Below are 23981 nucleotides of genomic sequence, written 5' to 3' on the forward strand. Positions count from 1 at the left end.
TGGGTTTTGTGGTCTTCCAAGACAGTTTCTCTGTGTAGCCCTGGCTGTCCTGGACTCATTCTGTAGACCAGGCTGGCCTCGAACTCAAGAGACCCTCCTGCCTCCACTTCCCTGAGTGCTGGGATTAAAGGTGTGTTCCACCACCCGGCTAGGACAGTTTTAAAAGATGAGAATTCTTACAACATAACAATGTGAGGCCGGGCGTGGTGGCGCACGCCTTTAATCCCAGCACTCGGGAAGCAGAGGCAGGCGGATCGCTGTGAGTTCGAGGCCAGCCTGGTCTACAAAGTGAGTCCAGGACAGTCAAGGCTACACAGAGAAACCCTGTCTCGAAAAAACCAAAAAAAAAAAAAAAAAACAATGTGCAAGTTAAACATGGAAAAGCTTTAATTTATCCAACTACAAAGCACAACTGCAATTTATAACACATCACACACTTTAGAATGTTTTATGAAATGTTCTTTGATGTTTTAAGATTATCACTACTTCTAGCTAGCCGTGGTGACACACGCCTGTAATCCTAGCACTCGGCAGGCAGAGGCAGGTGGATCACTGAGAGTTCAAGGCCAGCCTGGTCTACAAAGTGAGTCCAGGTTAGCCAAGGCTGCACACAGAAACCCTGTCTCGAAAAACAAAAACAAAAACCAACAACAACAATCAGTACAGATTTCTTCTCATTCTCTCTGCATTTAGAGAAGAAAGCTCCAATGACAAAGCTAGTTTTTTTCATTGGCTTTTTTGCCTGCACATATATCTGTGGGCCATTTTTGTACTGTTGAGGTGTACTCTTTGACATAGCTGTTGCCATTCCTGTATTCAGCTTATAAGGTGAAATTAAGTTAAAAACTTTACAACTTTTCAGCTCTGCTTCCTGTAAGTTGTTATCCACAGCTGACATTAACATTCTCTGCCAGCTGGTCAAGTTAATCCACACTGGGCGACTCAATGATGTACTTTGTTATCTACACATGTGGCTGCCGTCTGGCTGCACCTGTTATCTACACACTTTGGACGCACTCTGACCCTAACTGCCGCCTCATTTACATCAGTCGGCACGAATCGGCCGAAAGGTTAGCTGATAATACTTTGTCTAGTTAGCTAGACATTCATGTCATGGCCGGTGCTGCAAAATAGACCGTGCATGTCTGCGATTGGTGTCTGAGTGGTTCGTGTGACAATTCTTATACAACAACAGTACCTGGTGCCAGCGAAGGCCAGAGAAGGGCATCAGAGCCCCTGCAACTGGAGTTGCAGTTATGAGCTGCCATGTCAGTGCTGGGACTCAAACTCAGGACCCTCTGGAAAAGCAGCCTGTGCTCTGCTGAGCCATCTCGCCAGCCCATGATTGTGAACTTAAGCTTAGGAACCAAGATTTTTTTTTTAAACGGCATTGATTGATGGGGGTGAGGTATGCATGTGCCAGGTCAGAGGACAACTTGGAGGGGTTGGGTCTCACCTACCAGATGACTTCTGGAGCTTGGACTGTGGTCATAGTGCAAGTGTTTTATCCATTGAGCCATGTCTGTGGCTCATGAAACCAAGTTTTTAAAATGTATTTCAGAGCTGGGCATGTTGGCACACACCTCTAATCCCAGCTCTTAGGAGGCAGAGGCAGGCCAATCTCTGTGAGTTTGAAGCCAGCCTGGTCTACAAAGAGGCAGGACAGCCAGGGCTGTTATACAGAGAAGCCTTGTCTCAAAAAGACAGGAACAAACAAAAGAATTGTAAAATGCTATGTTCTGTGGTGACAGGTTAACTGTGTAAAATCAGAAAGGTGGGAGAAGTGACACTTCTGTCACACATGCTCTGAGTACAGCAGGCGCGCTGAACCAGCAATTTAAAAGAAGCTTTTTATTTTCTAACCGCGAAGTCAATCTTAAACATAAAGAAGTGGGGCTTTAAGAGCTGCTACGCACCGTGTAAGCTGCTGTCAATCTCAATGTTTTCAGACATCATGGAGTTATTCGTGCTGTAGCTCAGCCCAAGAACCATCTGCAGGTCTGAAAGGTTCAGCCGTGCCGTCAGCTCCCCACTTTTGTCCCCAACCTGTAACCATAAGTGTTTCTACATTAGAGTGACACTCACAGATAAATGGTGAACATCAGTCCACAGTGCACATACATACATACATACATACATACATACATACATACATACATACATGTAACCAATTCCAAGTACCATCCCCATTTCACATGAGGGAAATAAAGCTCAGGTACCTGAGCTCAAATCTCCATCAGGTGCACCAAGAGCCAGTCAGTCCTCGGTTCTAAACAACTTTTTCTTTTAAAACTATGTTATTTCTCTCCATAGAAACAAGGGTCAGAAGATGAGTGTTCTGGTAACATCCTATCCCCACATGCCCAGCTCATCTCACTGCCCCCCAGGGCACGGCAATACAGTCATCTATCTGCTTACACAGCTCTACGAACACTCTGGAAAGTCACCCTGCGCCACCACTGCCGTGTCTATCAGAACGGGACGCAAGCGGGACTTCTTTTGTTTCATACCTCTCTTGAAATTTCCAAGTGCTTTTCAGCAAAGTGCATTGCTTGGTCATGATTTCCTAGAGCAGTGTATGCATTTCCTAAACTCCAACACGCTCTTCCTTCGCCAATTCTAAAATACAAATCAAAGTTAACATGCAGTTATCTGAAAAGAGGACCCGGGAGAGAATAGAAGCAACCCAGCAATAACTGAAGGTATAAAGCATGCTTTGGGCTGACCTAACCTTTCAGATATGGAATGAGGATTCTAGATAGAAATGAGAAAACGCAGGACCAGACTCAAAGTCACATATTAAAACATGGAAACGCTCTTCAAAAATAGCAGCCAGAGGCAGAGCAAGTAGATCTCTGAGTCTGAGGCCATTTTGGTCTGAGTTCCAGGACAGGCAAGGCTACACAGTGAGACCTGTCTTACCACACACACACACACACACACACACACACACACACACACACACACGCTAGCTGCATCATGAAACACCAAATCTGCTACACAAGACACACACACACACGCTAGCTGCATCATGAAACACCAAATCTGCTACACAGTAAGACCTGTCTTACAACACACACACACACACACACACACACACACACACACACACACACACACACACACACACGCTAGCTGCATCATGAAACACCAAATCTGAGGGAAAGGACTTGTATCGTAACCAAGTCATTACCTTTCCATGGAAGCCTTATCAGTAGCCACTCAGTGTATGTTCAAGGCCAGGGCGGGGTGGGGGCGGTGAGCAAACTCCTGTCCCCTACATCTTGAGGGAGCGCGCTTCATTTGGGATAACTACTAGAGAGCAACATCTAGCACAGATGTTGTCTTCCATAGACAACAACAACAAAACCAAAGCAGTCACCACCAAATCTCCGCCGGCAAGTTCACCTACTTCCCAGGACTGCTACCTTCTCACGGAAACCCGGATCTGCGTATTGAGCACCCATGCTCCCCGTAGGCGACAGTCAGCTGGAGATGAGCAGCAAGTACCCCTGACCCCAGCATCATCTCTGACATCTCCACAATGCGCACACCGAGGGGAAGCAGCTGAACTTGTGGCCTGGTCACTCATTCACACCCACTCGTCCTCACCCACAGGCTGTATGTAGCATGCAGCGGTGACGAATCAAACAAGACACCCCTTCTTAGAGATGGAAACAAATGGGAAGAGCCAAAGGGAAAGCTGGAACTCATTAATAGATCCGCGTAACCGGAAATGGGGGGGGGGGGCAGGGCTGTAATGTACCTATCCTTGAGCTCCTGAGCGATTGCTAAGTGCTTTAGATGGAAGTCGATGGCCTTCTCGTAGTCCTGAAGCAACGTGTACGTGTTCCCCAGGCTGTAGCAAGACTGGGCTTCCACAGCTCTGTCTTTTAGCTGCCGAGCCAACAGCAGTGTCTTCCTGAAGGAAACCAATTCACAGAAAGCTCATTTTAGGTTTCAGTTCTAAGAAGCATAGTGTTAACATCCTCCATCGCTGCTGCTTTCTGCTGCCCTTTAAGTGAGTCTGAGAGTCCAATATATTTTCCATTACTTTAGAAAAAGAAAAAAGATGTTTTAAAGTGTAAGAAAAAGGCAGATTCAGACACTAAGTCCTACCAATTCACCGAAACAGAAGAACGCTGAATCATGAGGTCAAATGCCTCTAGAGAGTGTCAACATTGCAAATATTTCGAAGGCTGCTCCCCCTTCATGCTGCTGAAAACATACACGTGTTCATGTAACAGCTGCGTGTGTGTGTGCGTCGCGTGGAGACCCAGAGTTGCTATCTAGCGGGTGTCTTCCTTGTTGCTCTCTATCTTTGAGATGGGCCAGGCTGGCTGCCCAGCAAGCCTCAGGGATCCTTCTGTCTCTGCATCGCGACTCCAAGTGCTTTGGATTACAGGCACAAACCACCAGGCCTAACTTTTTAGGTGGGCGCTGGGGATCGAACTCGGGTCCTCATATTTGTGTAGCAAGCACTCTGCCATCGAGGCTATCTATCTCCCTAATTCTAACGTCTGTGTGCCTTAAGTTACACTTAGAAAAAAAAATCTTTAAGGGTCATAGTCACTGATACACACACACACACACACATTTCATTTAACAGTACCCAAATTCTATCTAACATGTGGTACTATCATCAAGAAGTTAGTGTAACAGGTTAGAACGTGGGCCTGGACCAGTACTGTCTGACTTAGATGCTGCCATGGCTAGCTGTGTGGTCCAGGGCAAGCCACTCAAGCCCTCTGTCCATCTTCTCTGATATAATGGATGGGGAATAGCTATCTCACAAAGATTCTGTGAAGGTTTACGTTGAATCGCTGTGGACATAAGCTCAATGCTCAAACCTGCAGATTTGAGCCTTTGGATTTAATCATTTAAATGACTCATGATGTTGGCAAAAATCACAATTACCTCCTACCACTCACGATGTACATGGTGATGGTAACGCCAGAGCTCTCAACCTGAGAGGTTTCATTTCACACTAACCGGCAGGTCCTGATTTCTGAGCCTCCAGGAACTGCCTTTAAAGCCCACAGCACAACTGCTTCTGGTCCACTTATTCACTGGGTAGCCAATTTATAAGTGAGCAGAAATCTTTCTAGATCTGTATGCTGAAAAGCACAGGCCATATTTGAACAGTCCTTACAGGGGCCTGAAGACAGCTGGAGGTGAGATCCAAAAGTATCGCTTTTTTTGTTGTTGTTGGAGACAGAGTTTCTCTTGTAGTCTTCCTGGCTGGCTGGCCTGGAACACAGAGACCTGCCTGCCTCTGCCTTCTAAAAGTATTGCTAACCTGTGTTTCTGAACACATGTTACTGTCTGAGTCCTAGCCTGCTTACTGTGGCGGGGAGCAAACCTTTACAGTGAATTCATACTTCTTTAATCAAAAAGTCATCAATTTGTAACAGGACTTTGCAACATTTAACACGGGCAGGACATTTAATAATGAAGACTTTCTGTATTCCTTGGCTTTCAGCTATATTAAACTTGACAGTTAAAAATCAAAATGTGTATTATACTTCTCCCATCACAACACAGTAGGAAGGAAATTTCCTATCTAGCTAATGCAGCTGTTCTCAACCTGTGGGTCGTGACCGCCTTAGGGGTTGAACAGCCGTTTAAGGGGCACATAGCAGATATCCTGCACACCAGAGACTTACATTACAATTCATAATAGTAGCAACATTACAGTTCTGAAGTAGCAATGAAAATAATTTTATGATTGGGGGTCACTACAACATGAGGTATTATATTAAAGGGCCACAGCATAGGAAGGTTGAGAACAACTGAGCTTATCAATAATCAACCAATAAATAATAACCATAGGTAGATGTTTAAAGACAGACAGCTTTTTCTTTTGTATTTTTTGGAGACTGGTCTCACCATGTACCTCAGACTGGCCTGAGACTCACTTTGCAGACCAGGTTGGCACCAAATTCAGAGCAATCGACTGGCTGTGCGTCCCAAGTGCTGGGATTAAGGACATGTCCCACACCACAGCCAGATTTTTCTTTTTTGTTTGTTTTGTTTTTGTTTTTTTGAGACAGGGTTCTCTGTGTATCCTTGGCTGTACTGGACTCACTTTGTAGACCAGGCTGGCTTCGAACTCACAGCGATCCACCTGCCTCTGCCTCCATAGTGCTGGGATTAAAGGTGTGCGCCACCACTGCCTAGTCAGATTTTTCTTTTTAAAGTAACAAAAATAGAGAAAGTTTACTAAGAGAAAGGCACTCCTAAAAATGAGATTGGACTGGTCGCCTCAGAAAGGCATCCAGCAAAAGCCAGGGTTGTTTTGATGACAAGCTGACTGAATTCCCTCCCACAGGAATCCCTAAAGCTTCAACGCAAATCAGCCTGCGCTTTTGGTTCAGTCTGAATGAGCATTCACACCCACTAAGCAAACCCTCAACAGTGTAGACAGCACAGGGCAGGCAACTGGAAACAGGCTAACCCTTGCTCCCTCTGTTCCAGGCTACAGATGGGCTAGAGGGACCCTGACCCACAGGCTCAGGCTGGCGATGCTGCAGGCAGATGTGGGACACCTTAGCTTTGGCGAGTTGATGCGGGGCAGAAGGGAGAACATTGGCTAAGACGATGGGGCACTACGGAAAACTCAGGGATCGTCAGTGGACACCAAAACCTGCTTTAAAAAAATTAACAAAACTTTAGATGGGTGGTGGTGGCGCACGCCTGTAATCCCAGCACTTGGGAGGCAGAGGCAGGAGAATCTCCGTGATTTTGAGGCCAGCCTGGTCTGTAGAGTTAATCTTCAGACAAGACTGAGCTTTGTCACTTCCATTTGGCCTCTCTTATGACTAATAATTGAATGAGATAAAACACATCCCCCCCACACACACCATACATGCTAAACAGTCACACAAAGGACTTTAGAAGTTTACAACTTTAAACAAAAAGTTTTAAGGATAAAAATTAAAAACATAATGAGATGCATACTGCTGCTACTAAATATTAGGTGAAAAGCTCCATGTGAATGTGGGTGCAATCACAGCACTCAAGAGATAGAGACAGGATTGCCAAGTCAAGGTCACCAGCTGAGACTCTGAGTAAAAGATAAAACCAAATGTGGGTACAACTTTGTTGAGCACTGTGTGCCAGGTTACGCACTTAGCACTTTAGTGCTTCCGCCCAGTTCCCCCAACGACCATGAACCCTGCTGTCTGCCACAGACAAGGAGCTGGCTTGGGAGCCTAGGTCCTGCCACCGGCACACACCGCCCAAAGCCAGGTTTCAACCTAAAAGCCCACATGTGATGTTATGGGATGCATAATTATTTTCAGTTATCCACAAAAATATCTGACTAACTTGTAGTATTCGGAAGCGGTTTCGAATTCACCCAGGAATATGTATGCATTTCCGAGGTTGCTGTATGCTCTCCTTTCAGCCGCTTTGTCTCCAAACTCTTTTGCGATCAGGAGGCGCTGCAACAGAAACACACCAGGACTGAAGACTGCCAATCACTGCCCTCGGCTCTGCTGGAGGAGAGGATCTGGCTCCGAGGCTTTCCACTTACCTGTTCGTGAGCTATAACGGCATCCCTGAAGTTGCCCAGGAGGTAGTGTGTGTTCCCAAGATTCCCAAAGGCTCGTCCTTGGGCTGCTCGGTCACCCAGAACGGTTACTAACGACAGGTTTTCCCTGAGTGGCGACAAAAAGTGGTGGCAATGGAACTTTATGAAAATAAATGTTCTTAGCTGATTGATTCACAGACAGAATTCTTTTTTCACAGCTGGGGATTTAAGCCGAGGGCCTATGCGTGCTAAGCAAGCCTGTCCGCTGAGCTCTCATCCCAGCCCTAGAGTTAATTTCTACTTGTCAGAAAAAGTAAACTTCTAGTTATGATGTGCGACACTGTAAAGGTGCGTTCTGAGGCGAGGCAGCTGTGGAACGGCTGGGATTCTTCATTCACGGAAGCCATTCATGTCAGCCTTTATTCACAGTCAGCAAGAGATGATCCTGGAGCCCAGTGAGTGTGTAAAACTCTCCTGGCCGAATACTAACAGAGTTATAGTTCTTGCTTTCATACCGCTGAGGGGCGCTGGTCTGCGGCTTACCCGGAACTGCAGATTTCTAGTACTGCAATAACATTTAAACAACTGTTTCCAGTCTTCATGTTGGTCTATGGGTTTTTTTGTCTTTTTTTTTTTTTAGGTTTTTGGTTTTGGTTTTGAGATGGGGGTCTCAATATGTCATCCTGCAGCTCAGAGAGTCTCCCAGGCTACTTTCAAGTAGGGAGAAAAGGCGCGTGCTGCCCCAGCCAGTTTATTAGCTCACGTTTTTTCCTTTGACAAACTTGGAAATCTACTGAGTACAGGACTGGCCGGGCGGCACCTGCACCCCTAGGGCCACACTGTCCATACTCACTCATAGAGGTCCACAGCTGCCTGCAGGGCACTTCTCACTTCTTCGGGAAACTCGCCCACATCCTGGGGACCGGGGCAGCCAAAGCTTTTCCCTTTGGCATGATACACGTTTCCAAGATTGTAGAGTGCTCTTGCTTCTCCCACCTAGAGCGAGACACCAACAAAGCTGACGTCCTGAAGTCGGAGGCAGGGGCTTTACACTGCTTATCCCATGTACTGATTTAGTGTGATAGCATTGTCTGTGTGTGGGTGGTGCATGTGCCACAGTGCACAGGTGGAGATCAGAGTTTGCCCCTTCCAGCCCTCTGCTGGCTGCACAGATTGCAGTAAGGTCACCAGGCTTGAACCGGGCTCCCATATGTTTGTAATACCATCAGAACTCTTGTCAAAGAAAGGATGGGTCCCCAGAGCCAAACACATGAATTCACTCATGGAGAAGGACCTTTTGCTATTTGCTTTTCTATTAAAAAAAAAAAAAAAGTCTTTGTTTTCCTCTTTTGTTTTTATGAATATTTATAAACTATGGGGGCTAGAGAGATGGTTCAGTGGTTAAGAATGCCAACTACTCCTCCAGAGGTTGTGAGTTCAATTCCCAGCAACCACATGGTGGCTCACAACCATCTATAATGTGATCTGATACCCTCTTCTGACCTGCAGGTGTACATGCAGATAAAGCACTCATATACATTAAACAAACAAATAAAGCTTTAAAAAAAAAAAGTTAGACTATGGAAGTGGGGTTAGAACACAAACCTATCTCAGTGAAGCCATTGCCACTTGGCCTGCCATCCCTATTACCTTGTCGTTAAGTTCTCTGGAGATGTCCAGGTGTCGCTGGCAACATACTATTGCTTCATCAAAATTCCCAAGCACTTTTAAGGTGTTTCCAAGATTGCCACTGGCTTTGGCCTCCCCCAGCTGATCTCCAATAGTCCTAGGAAATAAATTTGAAAACATATGATGTTAAAACTATTCTTTAAACTTAAAGATGCAAAGAAGTGAAAGAACAGTTTTCCCAGAGGACAAGAGACACACTTAAGATAAAACTCATTAGTCTTGAAACCTATTTTAAATAAAAATTGAAGTTTGGCCGGGCATAGTGGTGCACACCTTTAATCCCAGCACTTGGGAAGCAGAGGCAGGTGGATCTCTCTGAGTTTGAGGCCAGCCTACAGAATGAATTCCAGGACAGTCAGGGCCATACAGAGAAGCCCTGTCTCAAAAAACCAAAATAAGAAAAAAGAAAAAAAGAGAGAAAGAAAGAAAGAACATTTTCTTTTCTTTTTTCTTTCTTTCTTTTGGGTCTTTTGTTTTCTTGGGTTTTTGTTTGTTTGTTTGTTTTTGGCTTTTCGAGATAGGGTTTCTCTGTGTAGCCTTGGCTGTCCTGGAATTCATTCTGTAGGCTGGCCTCAAACTCAAAGAGATCCACCTGCCTCTACCTCCCAATTGCTGGGATTAAAGGCATGTGCCACAACCGCCTGGCTTCTTTTGGATTTTTGAAGACAGGGTGTCTCTGATAGCCTTGGCTGTCCTGGACTCATGTTGTAGACCAGGCTGGCCTCGAACTCACAGGGATCTGCCTGCCTCTGCCTCCCTGAGTGTTGAGATTACAGGCATGCACCACTGTACCCGGCTGACACTTAAACATTTCTATAGCTAATTTTCATCCATTTAATTAAACTCTAGGGCTGTTTCACTACAATTCAATTATACTGTGTTACATAAAAATTAGTTTTTAAACGCAATGTCATTAAGTTAGAACTCATCAAATACACTGCTTTTTCTAAGTGAATGGAAGTGTTTTGTTTTGTTTTAAAGTAAGAGTGAAGCTGGGTATGGTGGCTCACACCTTTAATCCCAGCACTTGAGAGGCAGAGGCAGGCAGATCTCTGTGAGTTTGAGGCCGCCTGGTCAACAAAGTGAGTCTCAGACAGTCAAGGCTATACAGAGAAACCCTGTCTCGAAAACAAAAACAACAACCTCAATAAAAATAAAGTTAGAGTGAATTTAGAGAAGAACTGAGAAGCTGAAATTACCTTGCCAGTGTTAAATCGTGGTGGTGGTACTCTAGTGCCTTGGCATAGTCATGTAAGTAGAAGTAAGCGTTGCCCAGCTGGCTGTAAATAGCACTGAGTGTTTTGAGGTCTTCAGTTCCGACTTGAACTGCGGCTTCAAAAAATGACACGCCAGCACGGCAGTCCCCTGATTTACACAGACGTTCTCCTTCCAAGGCCAGCTCAAGGCAAGAAGCTTCCATTCTGCAAAATTACACAGGGCAGACACTTAAAACATTACAACTACATCAGTGATTTTTTAACTTCCAATAATATAATAAATGTGGACTTTGTGGCTACTCTTGATCATACCAATGCTTAGTAGAATCATAGAAAAATTACTGACAAAAGAGTAAACACTTAATTGTAGCAGCAGCTAATTTGCCTACTGGAATTTCTCTGAGCCTCAGAGGTCGGTTGGTCTCTCTCTCTCTCTCTCTCTCTCTCTCTCTCTCTCTCTCTCTCTCTCTCTTTTAATTTAATCTGTGTTTTATTTTCATCTGTTTTTCTTTTTTTCTTTAAAATCTTTTAATTAATTTATTCATATTACATCTCAATGGTTATCCCATCCCTTGTATCCTCCCATTCCTCCCTCCCTCCCATTTTCCCCTTGGGTACCTGCACATCTTATATACAGTTGGTTCTAACTGGCCCATCCAGAGTTACCCACTTTACTAGGGAGGCTATCTAAAGCAGTGTTTCCATCCACCCATCCATCATTCCATCCACCCTTCTCCATCACACACACACACACACACACACACACACACACACACACACACTCCTTTCCCATCTTTTTTTGGGAGGGGGGTTGTTTTTGTTTTCTAAGACAGGCTTTCTCTATGTGACCTTGGCTGTCCTGGACTTGCTATGTAGACCAGGCTGGCCTCGAACTCACAGAGACATGCCTGTCTCTGCTTCCCTCCCTGAGTGCTGGGATTACAGGCGTGTGCCACCATGCCTGATCTCCCTTTCCATTTTTTACAAGCACACAAACAATTAAAGTCTAAAAGAATAAAGGAACTAAATGTCTTGATTCAGCAGAGAACAGAAGGTCAAGAAGCTTCCTCAGAACACAGAAACTTAGGTGGAGATGGCTTAGCTGGTACAGCAGGGGGTGGTGTGAGGACTATGGATAGCCTGGCTATTACAGCACCTGCCTTGCAAGCATAAGGACCTGGTTTCATTCCCCACACCCATGTCAGCATGGCACGTGTGGCACACGCTTGTCGCCCTGGCTTTGGAGAGGCAAGGGGTCCACAGACTTGCTGGCTAGACAGTCTAGCCTAGGTGGCAACCTTTAGGGCAGTGAGAAACTCTGTCAAAGGAGATGTATCGTCTTCCTGGGAACAATGACACGCCAGGCTGCCCTTAGAGGCATACATTAAGATGGTTTGTAAAAGTAGAAAATAAATGTGACGGAACTAGAAAAGGTCAGGACAGAGATCGACAGAGATCAACAGAGCCAACTGCAAAGTGTCAAAGCAGACTTGACTTAGAACAAGCAGCTCTTCGCAGCCATCTGTAACGGGTAATTTTCAACTTTAGACTCTGGCATCGTCTCCTTAGTAACTCTAAAGACCCAGTTGATGTCTACCGCTTGTTCTATGGCGTATGAACTCATGGAGGCAATCCAGTCGATACAGTCAAGGCTCTGACGCCGCTACCACCTCAGATGGAACCAAGCAGACATAGGAGGGAAGAACTGAGCACATGGGAGGTGAAAGCAATCTAGCCAGAAACATAACCAGCTGTCGTTTTACATTTACTTATGCTTTCACAGTTCCACACAGGTATACGACATGCGTGATCCTCTCTTACCCCCTCCCTGCACTGCCAAGCCTTTCTTCCTGTCAACAAGTAGTCCTTCCAGCTTGTGGGTATGGGAGGTATTGGTGCCTTACTGAATCTAGTTAGGATTCCTTGAGTGAGCATGAGGAGAGGTCATTTACTTGCACTGGGCAACTTACCAGTAGCTACAACCCTGGGAATATGACCCTCCCCCCCCCCACCCCCATCTCCTAGCAACTGTTAACTGCCTACAGCTCTTCTAGAAAAGGTGGGGGACTCAGGAGTCCTCCCCAGCTCATGATGGAATGTTGATAGGCCCAGTCTTGTGCAGGTATTTAGTTATATTTGTAGGTTTGCTGTTGTTGGTTTGGTTTTTTGTTTGTTTGTTTGTTTGTTTTGGTTTTTTTCCCAAGACAGGGTTTCTCTGTGTAGCCTTGGCAGTCCTGGACTCTCTTTATAGCCTGGCCTATACTTGTGTATTTCCCCTCATTTCTTTTTCTGTCTTGACTCAGCCTCACTCTGTAGCCCAGGCTGGCCTCGAACTGGAAAGTCTCCTGCCTCAGTCTCCAGAGTACCAGGATCACAGGTATGCACCACCACAAACAGCTATTTGCATTTCTTTTTTTCTTTTAAAGATGTATTTACTATTATGTATACAGTGCTCTGCCTGCATGTACACCTGCAGACCAGAAGAGGGCATAAGACCACATTATAGATGGTTGTGGTTGCTGGGAATTGAATTCAGGACCTCTGAAAAAGCAGGAGGCACTCTTAACCACTGAGCCATCTTTCCAGCCTCCCTATTTACATTTCTTTATGTGTGCGTTTGAAATAGAGAAAATTTCCCTTTACATGAAGGTTGCTAGATGAGGTATCTGAACTGTTGTGTTTGTCTAAATACTGAAACCAGTGAGTATCTACTGATTACCAGAGGGATACACTTTGAGAGGGCAACAGAAGCGTGTACGTCTACATATATGTACACAATTATTCACATGGAAGGAATTTGCAAACAAGACCTATGTGTTTGCCTACATCCATATAAAAGCAACTATCATATAAAGTAAACATCCATATAAACACATATCACCAGTACAAATATATGGGATTTATACATTTATTTACATAACTTATCATCAATCCCAATGACATGATACAAAACAAAATCTATCTGTAGACAAAATGATATCATAAGAGTTACACATTCTGAGAGAACACAGTGGCTAGCCCATCGTCATCAGAGAGCTTCCCCAGCAGCTGATGGACCATATGCCTGAAGCCTGACGTTAGGCAGAGAGAGCCCAAATTGAAGTTTTCTGCATTGGGCCCCTCCCACGGGAGTCCTGGGAACCCACAGAAGAGGAGGAAGATTGTAGGAGCCAGAGAGGTGAGGATACTAGGCCCACGGAACCAACTAAAGAGGGTTCACAGGGACTCACCAGGACGGAAGTGGCAATCACAGAGCCTGCAGGGTCTGTGCTAGGCCCTCTGCATACATGTTATGGCTGTATAGCTTGAGTTTTCTGTGGCACTCCTAACAGGGGGAGTTGGGGTGTCTGTGACTCTGTCACCTCCTCTTGGGGCCCTTTTCCTTCTGCTACGTTGCCTCGCCCAGCCTTTATATGAGGGTTTGTGCCTAGTTTCACTGTAGCTTGTTATGTTGGGTTCAGCTGACATCCCAGGGAGGCCTGCTCTTTTCTGAGAGGGAACAGGGGAGCAGTGGTTCTGGGGGAGAGGAGGAGTGGAAGGAGTGGAAGGAGTGGAGACTGGGGTCAGGATGTATTGAAAACAACAACAACAAAGTAAAAGGTTACACATTTGTGTGCATGCATGTGTGGGCTTAGTTACCTGTGTGTACAGTCGGGAGGCCAGAGACTGCAGTCAGGTGTTTCTCCACCTTACTTGCAAGACAGTCTGCCCCGAGACTTAGAGTTCACCCATTTGGCTCCACTGGCTGGCCAGTGAGTGACTCACCTGCCTCTGCATCCCCAGTGCTGAGGTGACAGGCATGCATGCTATCACACCCAGCTGCTACACGGGTGCTGGAGAGCTGAACTCAGGCCTTCATGTTTGTAACCCACTTTACCTACTGAGACACCCCCAGCCCAGGTCACACACTTTAAAAAGACATTTTATGTAACTGTCACTAGAAACCACGGCAGTCAACTGGAACCCTGCTGGCCTCACTGGCCTCTGAGACCATGAGAAACCCCAAGTTATTACAGTAACTAATGTCTCAAATAAAACTTGAAACTCTCCAGGGCACTGTTAATGCAGACATATTATGACTCTATTATATATTATGAGGGAACAAGTTAATGTTTTGACAAAATCCCCAACTCCAGTCAAATATTTGTAATTGTAAAGTACAAGTTAATTATACACATTTTTCAGAAGAGCATTAAACAATGACCGAGAAAGTAGTTTGCTATCCTTTCTGTCATGAGGGGACAACTACTTCAGCTGTTTACCAGTGCGGCTGGAAACAGAACACACTCAGATGTGGAAACAGATCAGGACAACACTCCTCCCACACTGTGAAAGAACCAGCCCTCTTAAAGACCCCCATTAAGGCCAAAGTCTGGGAAAATGTAAAAGTCGGCCTACTCAGTCCTCCCTTCAAGACCCTCATTAAGGCCAAAGCATGTACATTTCTAGGGGGGTCCAGCTTGAACCAAGGACAGACAGATATCAGATCACTGTGTGTGTGTGCGGCAGGGACAGGAAAAACCTTGAAGAGTCCAACTTGACTCAAGGTCTCAGTCTGTGCTCAGAGTCCAGCTGGACTCAAGGACAACCAGCTGTGCTTAAAATTTCCACTACCCCTCCCCAACTAAAAAAGTTCCTAAACGCCCCCTGTGACTGCTTCAGCCAATCTTTCCCATAGGTCAGCTTGCCCCTCCACCCACTATCCAACCACCAAACGCCAAGACTTGTAACTCCCTGCTTGCAGCTTTTCTGCCCAAATGCCAACCAGTCACATACTGTAAAACTCATTTCTTTGTCTAAAACCTATTAGAGGCCTGTGCCTCTGTTTCTCGGGGTCTGCAGCTTGAAAGATCTGGACAGACCCCATCTCGATGGCTCAATAAATTCCTATTCCTATGCATTTGCATCGACAATGGACTCCGTCTCTTAGTGGGGACTCCTGGAATAGACTAGAGATCTCTCTAGAGGTCTCAGTCTTACAACTGCTTCTCCAGTCTTTCCTGGTGGCCTGTCTAGCTGTATAATAAAAGAAACTACTTTCAATAAATGGAAGGAGGCCCACCATCTGTGACTATCAACTGTCAGCCTGACAGGACCAGCCAGGAGGGAGCTTCTGAAGCTATCTGTGAAGGAGTTCTGTATTAACTGGGGTGGACTCACCCTAAATGGGGGTGTGGCAGTTGGGATCCTGGACTGAATGAAAAAGATGACGTAATTAAATGCCAGAGTCACTGCTCTCCACTTCCTGAGTATCGATGGAAGGCAACCACTGCCGCCAAGCCTTCCCTATCCTGATGGACTGGTCAGCCATTTTGTGACAATATTCAGAAAAGTAATTAGTACAAATGCATCAAACATGTCAGGTGTAATTCCTCCTTTGCACAAGCCTGTGTTATTTTGACTCCTCAACTAATTTTTCTCACTTCCACATTTAGCATCTTCATTACCTCCTTAATTATATTGTATCAGTCAACGCAAACACAACATACAAATCTTGATGCTGCGTTTGCAAATATCTAACAATATTGATTATGTTCAAATCCGGCCCCTCAAAAGCATGGCAAGGTTTCTCCTGATAGATCGTGGAAGTCAGGACCTAGGATCGGAAACGGGGGTGCTGCTCCCTACCTCCTTTCACAAGCCCTGGCTCTGCCTCCCAGTGCACTCTGCCTGGGCAGGAAGCTTCTCTACCACCAGTCCTAGCTCCTATAAGCCATCTCCACACTGCACCCCAGGAGCCATTTTGAGACAGGTCTCTAACCGGCCCGGAACTTAGAGTGGGCTGCACTGGCTGTTGGTGAGCTCCAGAATCTGAGTGCTTCGGCCTCTACAGCACAGTGCCACTGAGCCTGGCTCCTGCTTGTTTGGGGTTTTAGTTGTTGTTGTTTACATGTGGGTTCTAGGGATTAAACTCAGGTCCACGGAAGGCAGGACAAGCACTTGCCAACTGAGTCGCCTCTGCAGGCCCCCACATTATCTTCTATAATATTTTCATTTTATTTATCTGTATGTTTAGTGTATGTACAGGTTTGTGTGTTCAGAGGTCAATGGAGGACACTGTGTGTCCTGAAATACTGTAAGTAATGGCCAGTAAGCTCCAGGAATCTATGTGTCTCTACCTCATCCCTCACAGTGTGGTTACACACATGGCCACACCTGGCCTTCATGTGAGTGCTGGGGATCTGAACTCAGGCCCTCATGCTTAGGCAGCCAACACTCTTACACTGAGCATCTCCCCAGTCCTATTTCTTTCCTTTTAGGAATATTTGTTTTTATTCTTACTCCTGTGTCTGTCTGTCTGTCTGTCTGTCTGTCTGTCTGTCTGTCTGTCTCTCTCTCTCTCTCTCTCTCTCTCTCTCTCTGTGTTATGAATGTATGCCATGTGTGGAGGTGCCCTCCCTCAGACGCCAGAGAGAGTATCAGACCCCTTGGAGTTTGATGGACTTACAGATGGCTGTGAGTCTGACATTGGTGCCAGGGAACCAAATTTGGGTACTCTGCAAAAAGCAAAAAGTGTTCTTAATGGCTGAGCCATCTCTCCAGCTTGTAGTTTACTCCTTTTACTTGAATGCAATTATCTTAGTTTTACAAAGTATTGAAATGTTTATTATTTATGTGACAAGGACAAACAAGGACAGGTCCCAAAGAAATACAAAACAAAGAAATTAATGTTATGAATATAACATAATCATTTCTGTCTGTCTCCCTCCCCCCTCTCCAGGCTAACCTAGAATTCAGAGATCCACCTGCCTCTGCCTCCAAGAGTGCTGCTGGGATTACAGGTGTGTGCCACCGTGCCTGACATTTTAACATATCCATCTTTCAATTTAACAATTACGAATACAATCAATGTTTCATCTCTACTCCTAAGATAACTGCAACCCCAGATTATCTTGAAATAAATTCTAGAATGTGTATTTTACTAAAAATAGATATATTGCTAAAAGTATTTTTAATATCACTAAAAGTATTTTTAATATCATCATCATTTTAATTCCAGAAAGCGGTAGGGTTACTTGAGCTCAGGAGTTTGAGACTAACCTGGGCACATAAGACCCTATCAAGCAGAGGGAGAGAAAGAGAAAGAGACAGAGAGAGATTGATTTTGTGTGTAAAATTATGTCATCACACCTAAAGTTCTCTAAAGTCACTCATACTTTCTTAAAGTTTAGAAATGTGTTCATTTTATTATCAACATACATGTTCCTAAACAGGTGTAAACTTTCCTAAAGTATTCTGATGTTTCTAGGGAGGGGTCTTCCTTAATTATCAAGGGAAATACTCTAAAACTGTAGTCACTGACCTATAGAAACTCCTCAAGGGATAGACACGGAATTCTACAACAAATGAGCCAAATGGATAAACAGAGCATGCTGAGTACTTACAGCAGCAGAGGAATGTACAGTAGGCCACACCTAACGCAAAGCATTGCATCGTCCCCGGAAACTAGACACAGCCACACTCTACAAAGCACTGATGAAGCTGGGGATGTGTTCGGTATATTTTTACTATAGATAGTTACAAGTATTTCATTGGTGAAGTCCTATAGCAATGTGCAACCAGGTCTGACGTCATGGGAAAAGAACAGAAAAATCTTCCTACAGGGAGGGGGCCAATCCTTTCCAAGTTATCTGCAGTTCATAGACTGTATCGGAGGGCGCACCACACTTTGCAGTGATCCTTCATCTGAGGTAATGTCCAACAGAGTTGAGCAGGCATGTACCCCAAACAAGTGCTAAGCAACCTGGCTGCCCTGAGGTACTAACGACCAAAGAAATAATGGAGAGCTAAAGAAGGAAAAGCAAGCCAGTGTGGTGGCTTAACCCCAGCTCTCAGGAGGCAGAGGCAGGCAGGTCTATATGAGTTCAAGGCCAGCCTGGTCTACAAAGAGAGTCCAGGACAGCCAAGGCTATCCTGACAGAGAAACCCTGTCTCAGAAAACAAAACAAACAGAGGAGGAGGAGGTGGAAGAAGAGGAGGAGGAGGAGGAAGAAGAGGAGGAAGAGGAAGAGGAGGAGGAGGAAGACAACAAGGGCAGCCATTCATTCGCCCTAACTATAGTTTGTGCGGAGACAGAAACACGCACAGGTCACCATGTAAGCAAACTAAGAAGCTTAGAAAAGGTTTCTATCTGAGGTTTCTAAGCTGAATCTTAGACATTCAGTAGAATTAGCTAAAGCAAGCAGGGGATTCATTCACCATGCACAGCCTAAGCAAAAGCACTGAGACACAACAGAGCAGTGCTCAGAGCTCCAAGTGCAAGATGGAAATCACAGAAGGCAAGTGTACGGCTCGGCACAAAGGCAGAGGTGGAGCATCTCACTTTGTGTTCAGCTTAGCTGATCCAGGCGTCTAGGGGCCACGCACGGCTGCTCAGGCAGCTCTGTTTTCACTGAGCCCGGTGGCAAACTGAAGGTGATTCCAGGAAGGTAAGAGTGGGGAATGCTGGGAGTGAAGAGGGAAGATGCTGGGACCCTGAACCAGAGCAGTCTGGGAAAGCTGCAGATGGCGGATGAAGCTAGCAGCACTTCCTGCAGAGCAGAGAAGGGAAGGGAAGTAAACGTTCAGGTGTGTGTGTGAGGATACAGTGGCCTAGGGTTAACATGAGAGTACTGCATATTAAATGCCTGTCCAAGACTGTCTTCCATTCTCCTCTCTCTAAAAATATTTTTGCTGGGTGGTGGTGGCGCACACCTTTAATCCCAGCACTTGGGAGGCAGAGGCAGGTGGATCTCTGTGAGTTCAAGGCCAGCCTGGTCTACAGAGCGAGTTCCAGGAGTATAGAGCTGTTACACAGAGAAACCCTGTCTCAAAAAAAATTTTTTTAAGAGATTTATTTATTACGTATATAGTGTTTTTGCCTGCATGTACTCCTGCATGCTACAAGAGAGCACCAGATCTCATTATAAATGGTTGTGAGCCACCATGTGGCTGTTGGAAACTGAACTCAGGACCTTTAAGCTTTTAACCTCTGAGCCATCTTTCCAGCCCACCCCTCCACCCTCTGCCCTCCAGTCCGTCTCCCCGGCCCCATCCCCAAGGTCTTACTCCGTACCTACACTAGAACCCCGTATCACTCAGGCTGGCCTTGACCTCAAAGCAGTACACTCCTACTTCAGTACCAAGTGCTGAGACTACAGGAAGGGGCCACATACCTCAGACATTTGCTCACCATGTTCTATGCGTGCACACATGCACATGTATACCACTGTATGCCAGAGAGGCCAACTCTTGAAAGTCAGTTCTTTCCTTCCATCACGTACGTGCATGCCAGCTTATGCTGCAAGTGCCTTTTCTACTGAACAATCTCGCCAGCCTGAGTTTTTTAAATTTTTAGTAAAAATGTTCTCACTGGGCTGGGGAAATAGGGAAATAAAGTGCTTGCATAAGGGCATGAGTTCTAGGCGGGTAAGATGGCCCAGTGAGTAATGGTGCTTATCCAGCCTGGTGACCTGAGTTTTAATTCAGAACATGGCTGCTCTGGCAAGAGATCACATTCTTCTAGGTCTGTGTGGTCCAGCTGGAATACAAATACACCTTTAATCCAGGAGACAGAGGCAAGCAGATCTGAGTTCAAGGCTGGCCTGGTACAGAGCAAGTTTCAGGTAAAGAAAAGCTTAGGTCCAGGTGTGGTAGTGCATGACTTTAATCCCAAATGAAGGTAAAGTTCGTTTGTAGAAGGAAGCACCCATGTTTGAAAGTGATGTCTAATTGAGTGGCAGAAAAAGTGACAAATCAGAGAAAGATTTGACAGAACAGATTTCATGAGAACAGAGAGGAAAAGGAAGCTACGTAAGGGGCAATGCTGAGAGAGAGGGAGGCATTTTACCAGGACAGTAAGAGAGACAGGTTGCAGAGAGAGAACTCGGGTGAAGATGAAAAAAGCCAGAGAATGAGAAGGACAGAAGATTAGAGCAGATTGGTGAAGTTAGTTTGAGTCCAAAAAGAGCAATTCTGGGGCCGAGAGAGAAGCCAGATTGAATCAGTCAGCTGGGAGAGGAGTTTGAGCAAGAACAGCCAAATTGAAGCAGCCAGCCCAGAGCTCAGAAAGGACAAGAAAGGGTGGGCTTATTAAGCAGTTAGTCTCAGAGGCTGAAAACATTCTAGGCCTAGGTTAGATTGTACGGAAGCCAGAAGCTTCCAGGACGAGGTCTAGGTCGGCAGACAGGCAGTAAGCCTCCCAGACAACAACTCAAAGAGGCAAATGAAAGTTCCTTTTACACCTGTTTCACACCCCCAGAATCCACACTGTGGAAGGAGAGAACCAACTCACACAAACTGTCTCTGACTCCCTAAACATCATGAGCTAAATAAATGCAATGTAGTTTTTAAAGGAAAAAAGTTAGAGCCTAGGACCCACATTAAAACACCCAATGTGTGCCATGCTCTTGCAATCCCAGTGCTGGGAGACTGAGACAGGCCGGTCCCAGGCCTGCTACCAACCAACCCCTGCTGCTGAGTCCCAGTCCTAGCAAAGACTCCTTTTAAACACACGTTAAGACATGAACAGTTTAGTAACAAACACAGGAGATTTTGAGTGCCGAGACCAAACTCAGTGGCAGAGCACTTGCCCACCATACACAAGGCGATGGGTTCAATCCCCAGCAGGAGAGAAAACAGAGAGAACACTGATGAACCTTGGTGTCTGGTTCATTAATACATTTTAAAAACGAATCTACTGTTATATAATCATCTTACTAAATAATTATTTCATGGTTTGACAAGATCTTCCAGATTCAATGCCAAATATCAACAGAGATATGCTTGCTGTGTCCCTATTCTATCAGAAATGCCGTTAGTATCTTATTACTAAATATTAAGCTGGCTGTGGGTCTGTCCTCTCATTCCCACCTTATTTAAGCCATCTGTTTTGAAAGGCTGACCAGAAAAGACCCTAAGTTAGAAACTCTCACAGCAGCTTGTCCGCCTAGTACCCACAACGTTTTTAAAAAATATTCCTTTTTTGCATCTCCAATGCACACGTTACAAAGCATAAAGCAGCTACACACAAGTCCTCCCAGAAAATATTAATAAATGACAGTACATAACGAGTCTCTACTGCCATTTTCCCACAAAGAGCACACAAAACTTACCACCACCACCAGACTCTGCTTGCAGAACAGACTAAATGTAGTCGGTATACTTTTGAGAATTTTGAGACCGAAAAAAAATGAAACGGACAAGAATCAAACAGACATCGAAGGCAGAGGAACAGCTACATGCTGAGAGAGCATCAGTCTTACCTGTAGCGAACATGGAAAGAATGGTCCTCCCTCAGGGTTAGCAAGTCTCCCTCCATCCAGGCATATCATAAGCTGAGGGAATGCGAGCTTCCTGTCAGTGTGCCAGTCCCGTCCTTGACAGCGCAGAGGAGTTTGCAGAACACTGTCCGGTTAGTACATGAATGACCTGGTGTTAACACGTCCTAAGCTCCTGCTGCTTCTTATTAATAATGAAAGGAGGTCAATGTCAGACAGCTTAAAGGTTCAAGTGTGTCTGTCCCAAATCCTTGCATCTGTGGCCCCTTCAGCAGCACTTCAGCAACATTTCTGTAAAAAGGAATACAAGATGCTTTGCTGGAAGTCCTGTTTTCAAAGATCAACCTAACGTTATAAGCTGTACACGATCACACCACCATGGCCCCGCCATTGACTGTGGCCAGGCAGTCACCACGCTGTGTCTGTCTGTCTGGACTGCCACCACGGAGATTGGAAGCACAGAGGTGACTCTAAGAGGTTTGCTGGAGAAGTGCACTTAAATTTAGCGCTGGCTGGAAGTATAATCATCTTACGTAATTATCACTATAAAGGGAATCATGGGAAAAGCCACACATCAGACTAAGGCCTTAAAATAGAATTGTGATACCCTGAGCTTTTAAAAACTGCTATTAACAAATCAAGTGAAAGCCGGGCGTGGTGGTGCACACTCCAGCACTCGGGGAGGCAGAGGCAGGTGGGGCTCTGTGAATTGAGGCCAGCCTGGTCTACAGATCGAGTCTAAGACAGCCAGTGCTACACAGAGAAACTTTGTTTTGAACCTCCCCCCTCCAAAAAAAAATCAAGTAAGAAACAACAACTGTCTGAAAAAGTCAACTAAACTCTGCAAATCTACTCTTTCAAAAGGGACACCACTTGGTAGTTAAATTATAGTTGCGTTCATTTGCAAGTATATTCTATTTTAGTTCTTTAAAATAGTTGCTTTAACACTGACCAGGTACAATAGGTACAATGGGAAATATGTATAAATGAGAAAGAATCAGACAAGATATTTACTTAACACAACTGATAAGACAATATGCACGCCCACCGTCCTGAGACTCTCCTGGACACCCCAGCCTCTCCACTGCCTTCTGTCAGACGGCCTCTGAATGGACTGTTCGCCATGCTCTTGCTTAACTTTACCACAAGTGTGTGCACAGCCCTGAGCAACACATCATCTTGCTCTCTACAGTTTTGTTCAACACCATGTTTCAAGAGTCACTTAAAGCTGGACATGGTGGCGCATACCTGTAGTCCCAACATTCTGGGAGGCAGAGGCAGGCAGATCTCTGTGAGTTCGAGGCCAGCCTGGTCTACAAAGCGAGTCCAGGATGGCCAAGGCTACACAGAAAACCCCTGTCTGGAAAAGCAAAAAAAAAAAAAAAAAAAAAAAAAAAAAAGTCACTTAAATCACTGTTGCCCACAGCTGTAATTTGCATATTCTCCCCTCCCAGCATACTCCATTATATAGTGAGTGTATTTTTCAATCTGCTGTTGATGAGCATTTGGATTGGAAAAAAAAAATTTTTTTAGTTTAGTTTTGTTTGTTTTGTTTTTTGAGACAGACTTTCTCTGTGTAGCCTTGGCTGTCCTGGGCTCACTTTGTAGACCAGGCTGCCCTCAAACTCACAGAGATCCGCCTACCTCTGCCTCCCAGAATATTGGGACTACAGGTGTGCGCCATCAAACCTGGATGGATTGTTAAAAAAAAAAAAAATTCCTACTTTTTACTATTATAAATGAACTTCCACAAAGATTGTTACTAATAATCTGATGTACTGACAGGCAGCAGAGGCGACATAGTTAGAAAAATAAGCCAATGAATGGAAGAAAAAAAATCGAGTGCAAGAAGGAAAGAAATGGGAGGCTCTCGGGTATAACGGGAGCACCACGGAAGGAGCAGACATAACCTTAAGGAACAAAGGCAGAGCAGTCCTCAGACTTAAAGGCTCCAGTCAGCAGACGCAAGCAGCACAAGTCCCGACACAGCTGGCAGAGATGGTCCATGTTCAGACACACCAGAAACCAGCACACTAGAGAAGAACCAAAAAGACATAAAGATGTAACCTAACCGCAGAGCCCCAGGATTCCAGCGCTGTAAACAAGCCTACAAAGCCTTCACTGGCGACTGTCCAGCGTTTTACTACATTTGCAAAGGTGAACAGCTGCTGCTTGTGGGGTCTACTGCAAGGCTGTCTCCCACTTTCAGCGGTCTCTTCGTTTCTACCGTTTGCCCAGGCTTTTCTTCACGCTGCCGTCGACAACAAAGCCCGATTCTTCTTC

General features: G+C 45.3%; 1 protein-coding gene across 1 annotated transcript in view; it reads right to left on the reverse strand.

Moving 5' to 3' along the window:
* Gpsm2 (G protein signaling modulator 2) overlaps nucleotides 1-23981 on the reverse strand; it is a 47025-nt gene that overhangs the window by 12866 nt on the left and 10178 nt on the right. Inside the window, 9 exon segments of the mRNA XM_051165667.1 lie at nucleotides 1917-2046; nucleotides 2511-2619; nucleotides 3767-3922; nucleotides 7330-7445; nucleotides 7538-7661; nucleotides 8388-8530; nucleotides 9185-9320; nucleotides 10423-10644; nucleotides 21684-21989. Coding sequence (XP_051021624.1) covers nucleotides 1917-2046; nucleotides 2511-2619; nucleotides 3767-3922; nucleotides 7330-7445; nucleotides 7538-7661; nucleotides 8388-8530; nucleotides 9185-9320; nucleotides 10423-10644; nucleotides 21684-21739 — 1192 coding nt within the window. The 5' untranslated portion in view covers nucleotides 21740-21989.

Source organism: Acomys russatus, chromosome 23, assembly GCF_903995435.1.
Source record: "Acomys russatus chromosome 23, mAcoRus1.1, whole genome shotgun sequence".
Lineage (NCBI taxonomy): Eukaryota > Metazoa > Chordata > Mammalia > Rodentia > Muridae > Acomys > Acomys russatus.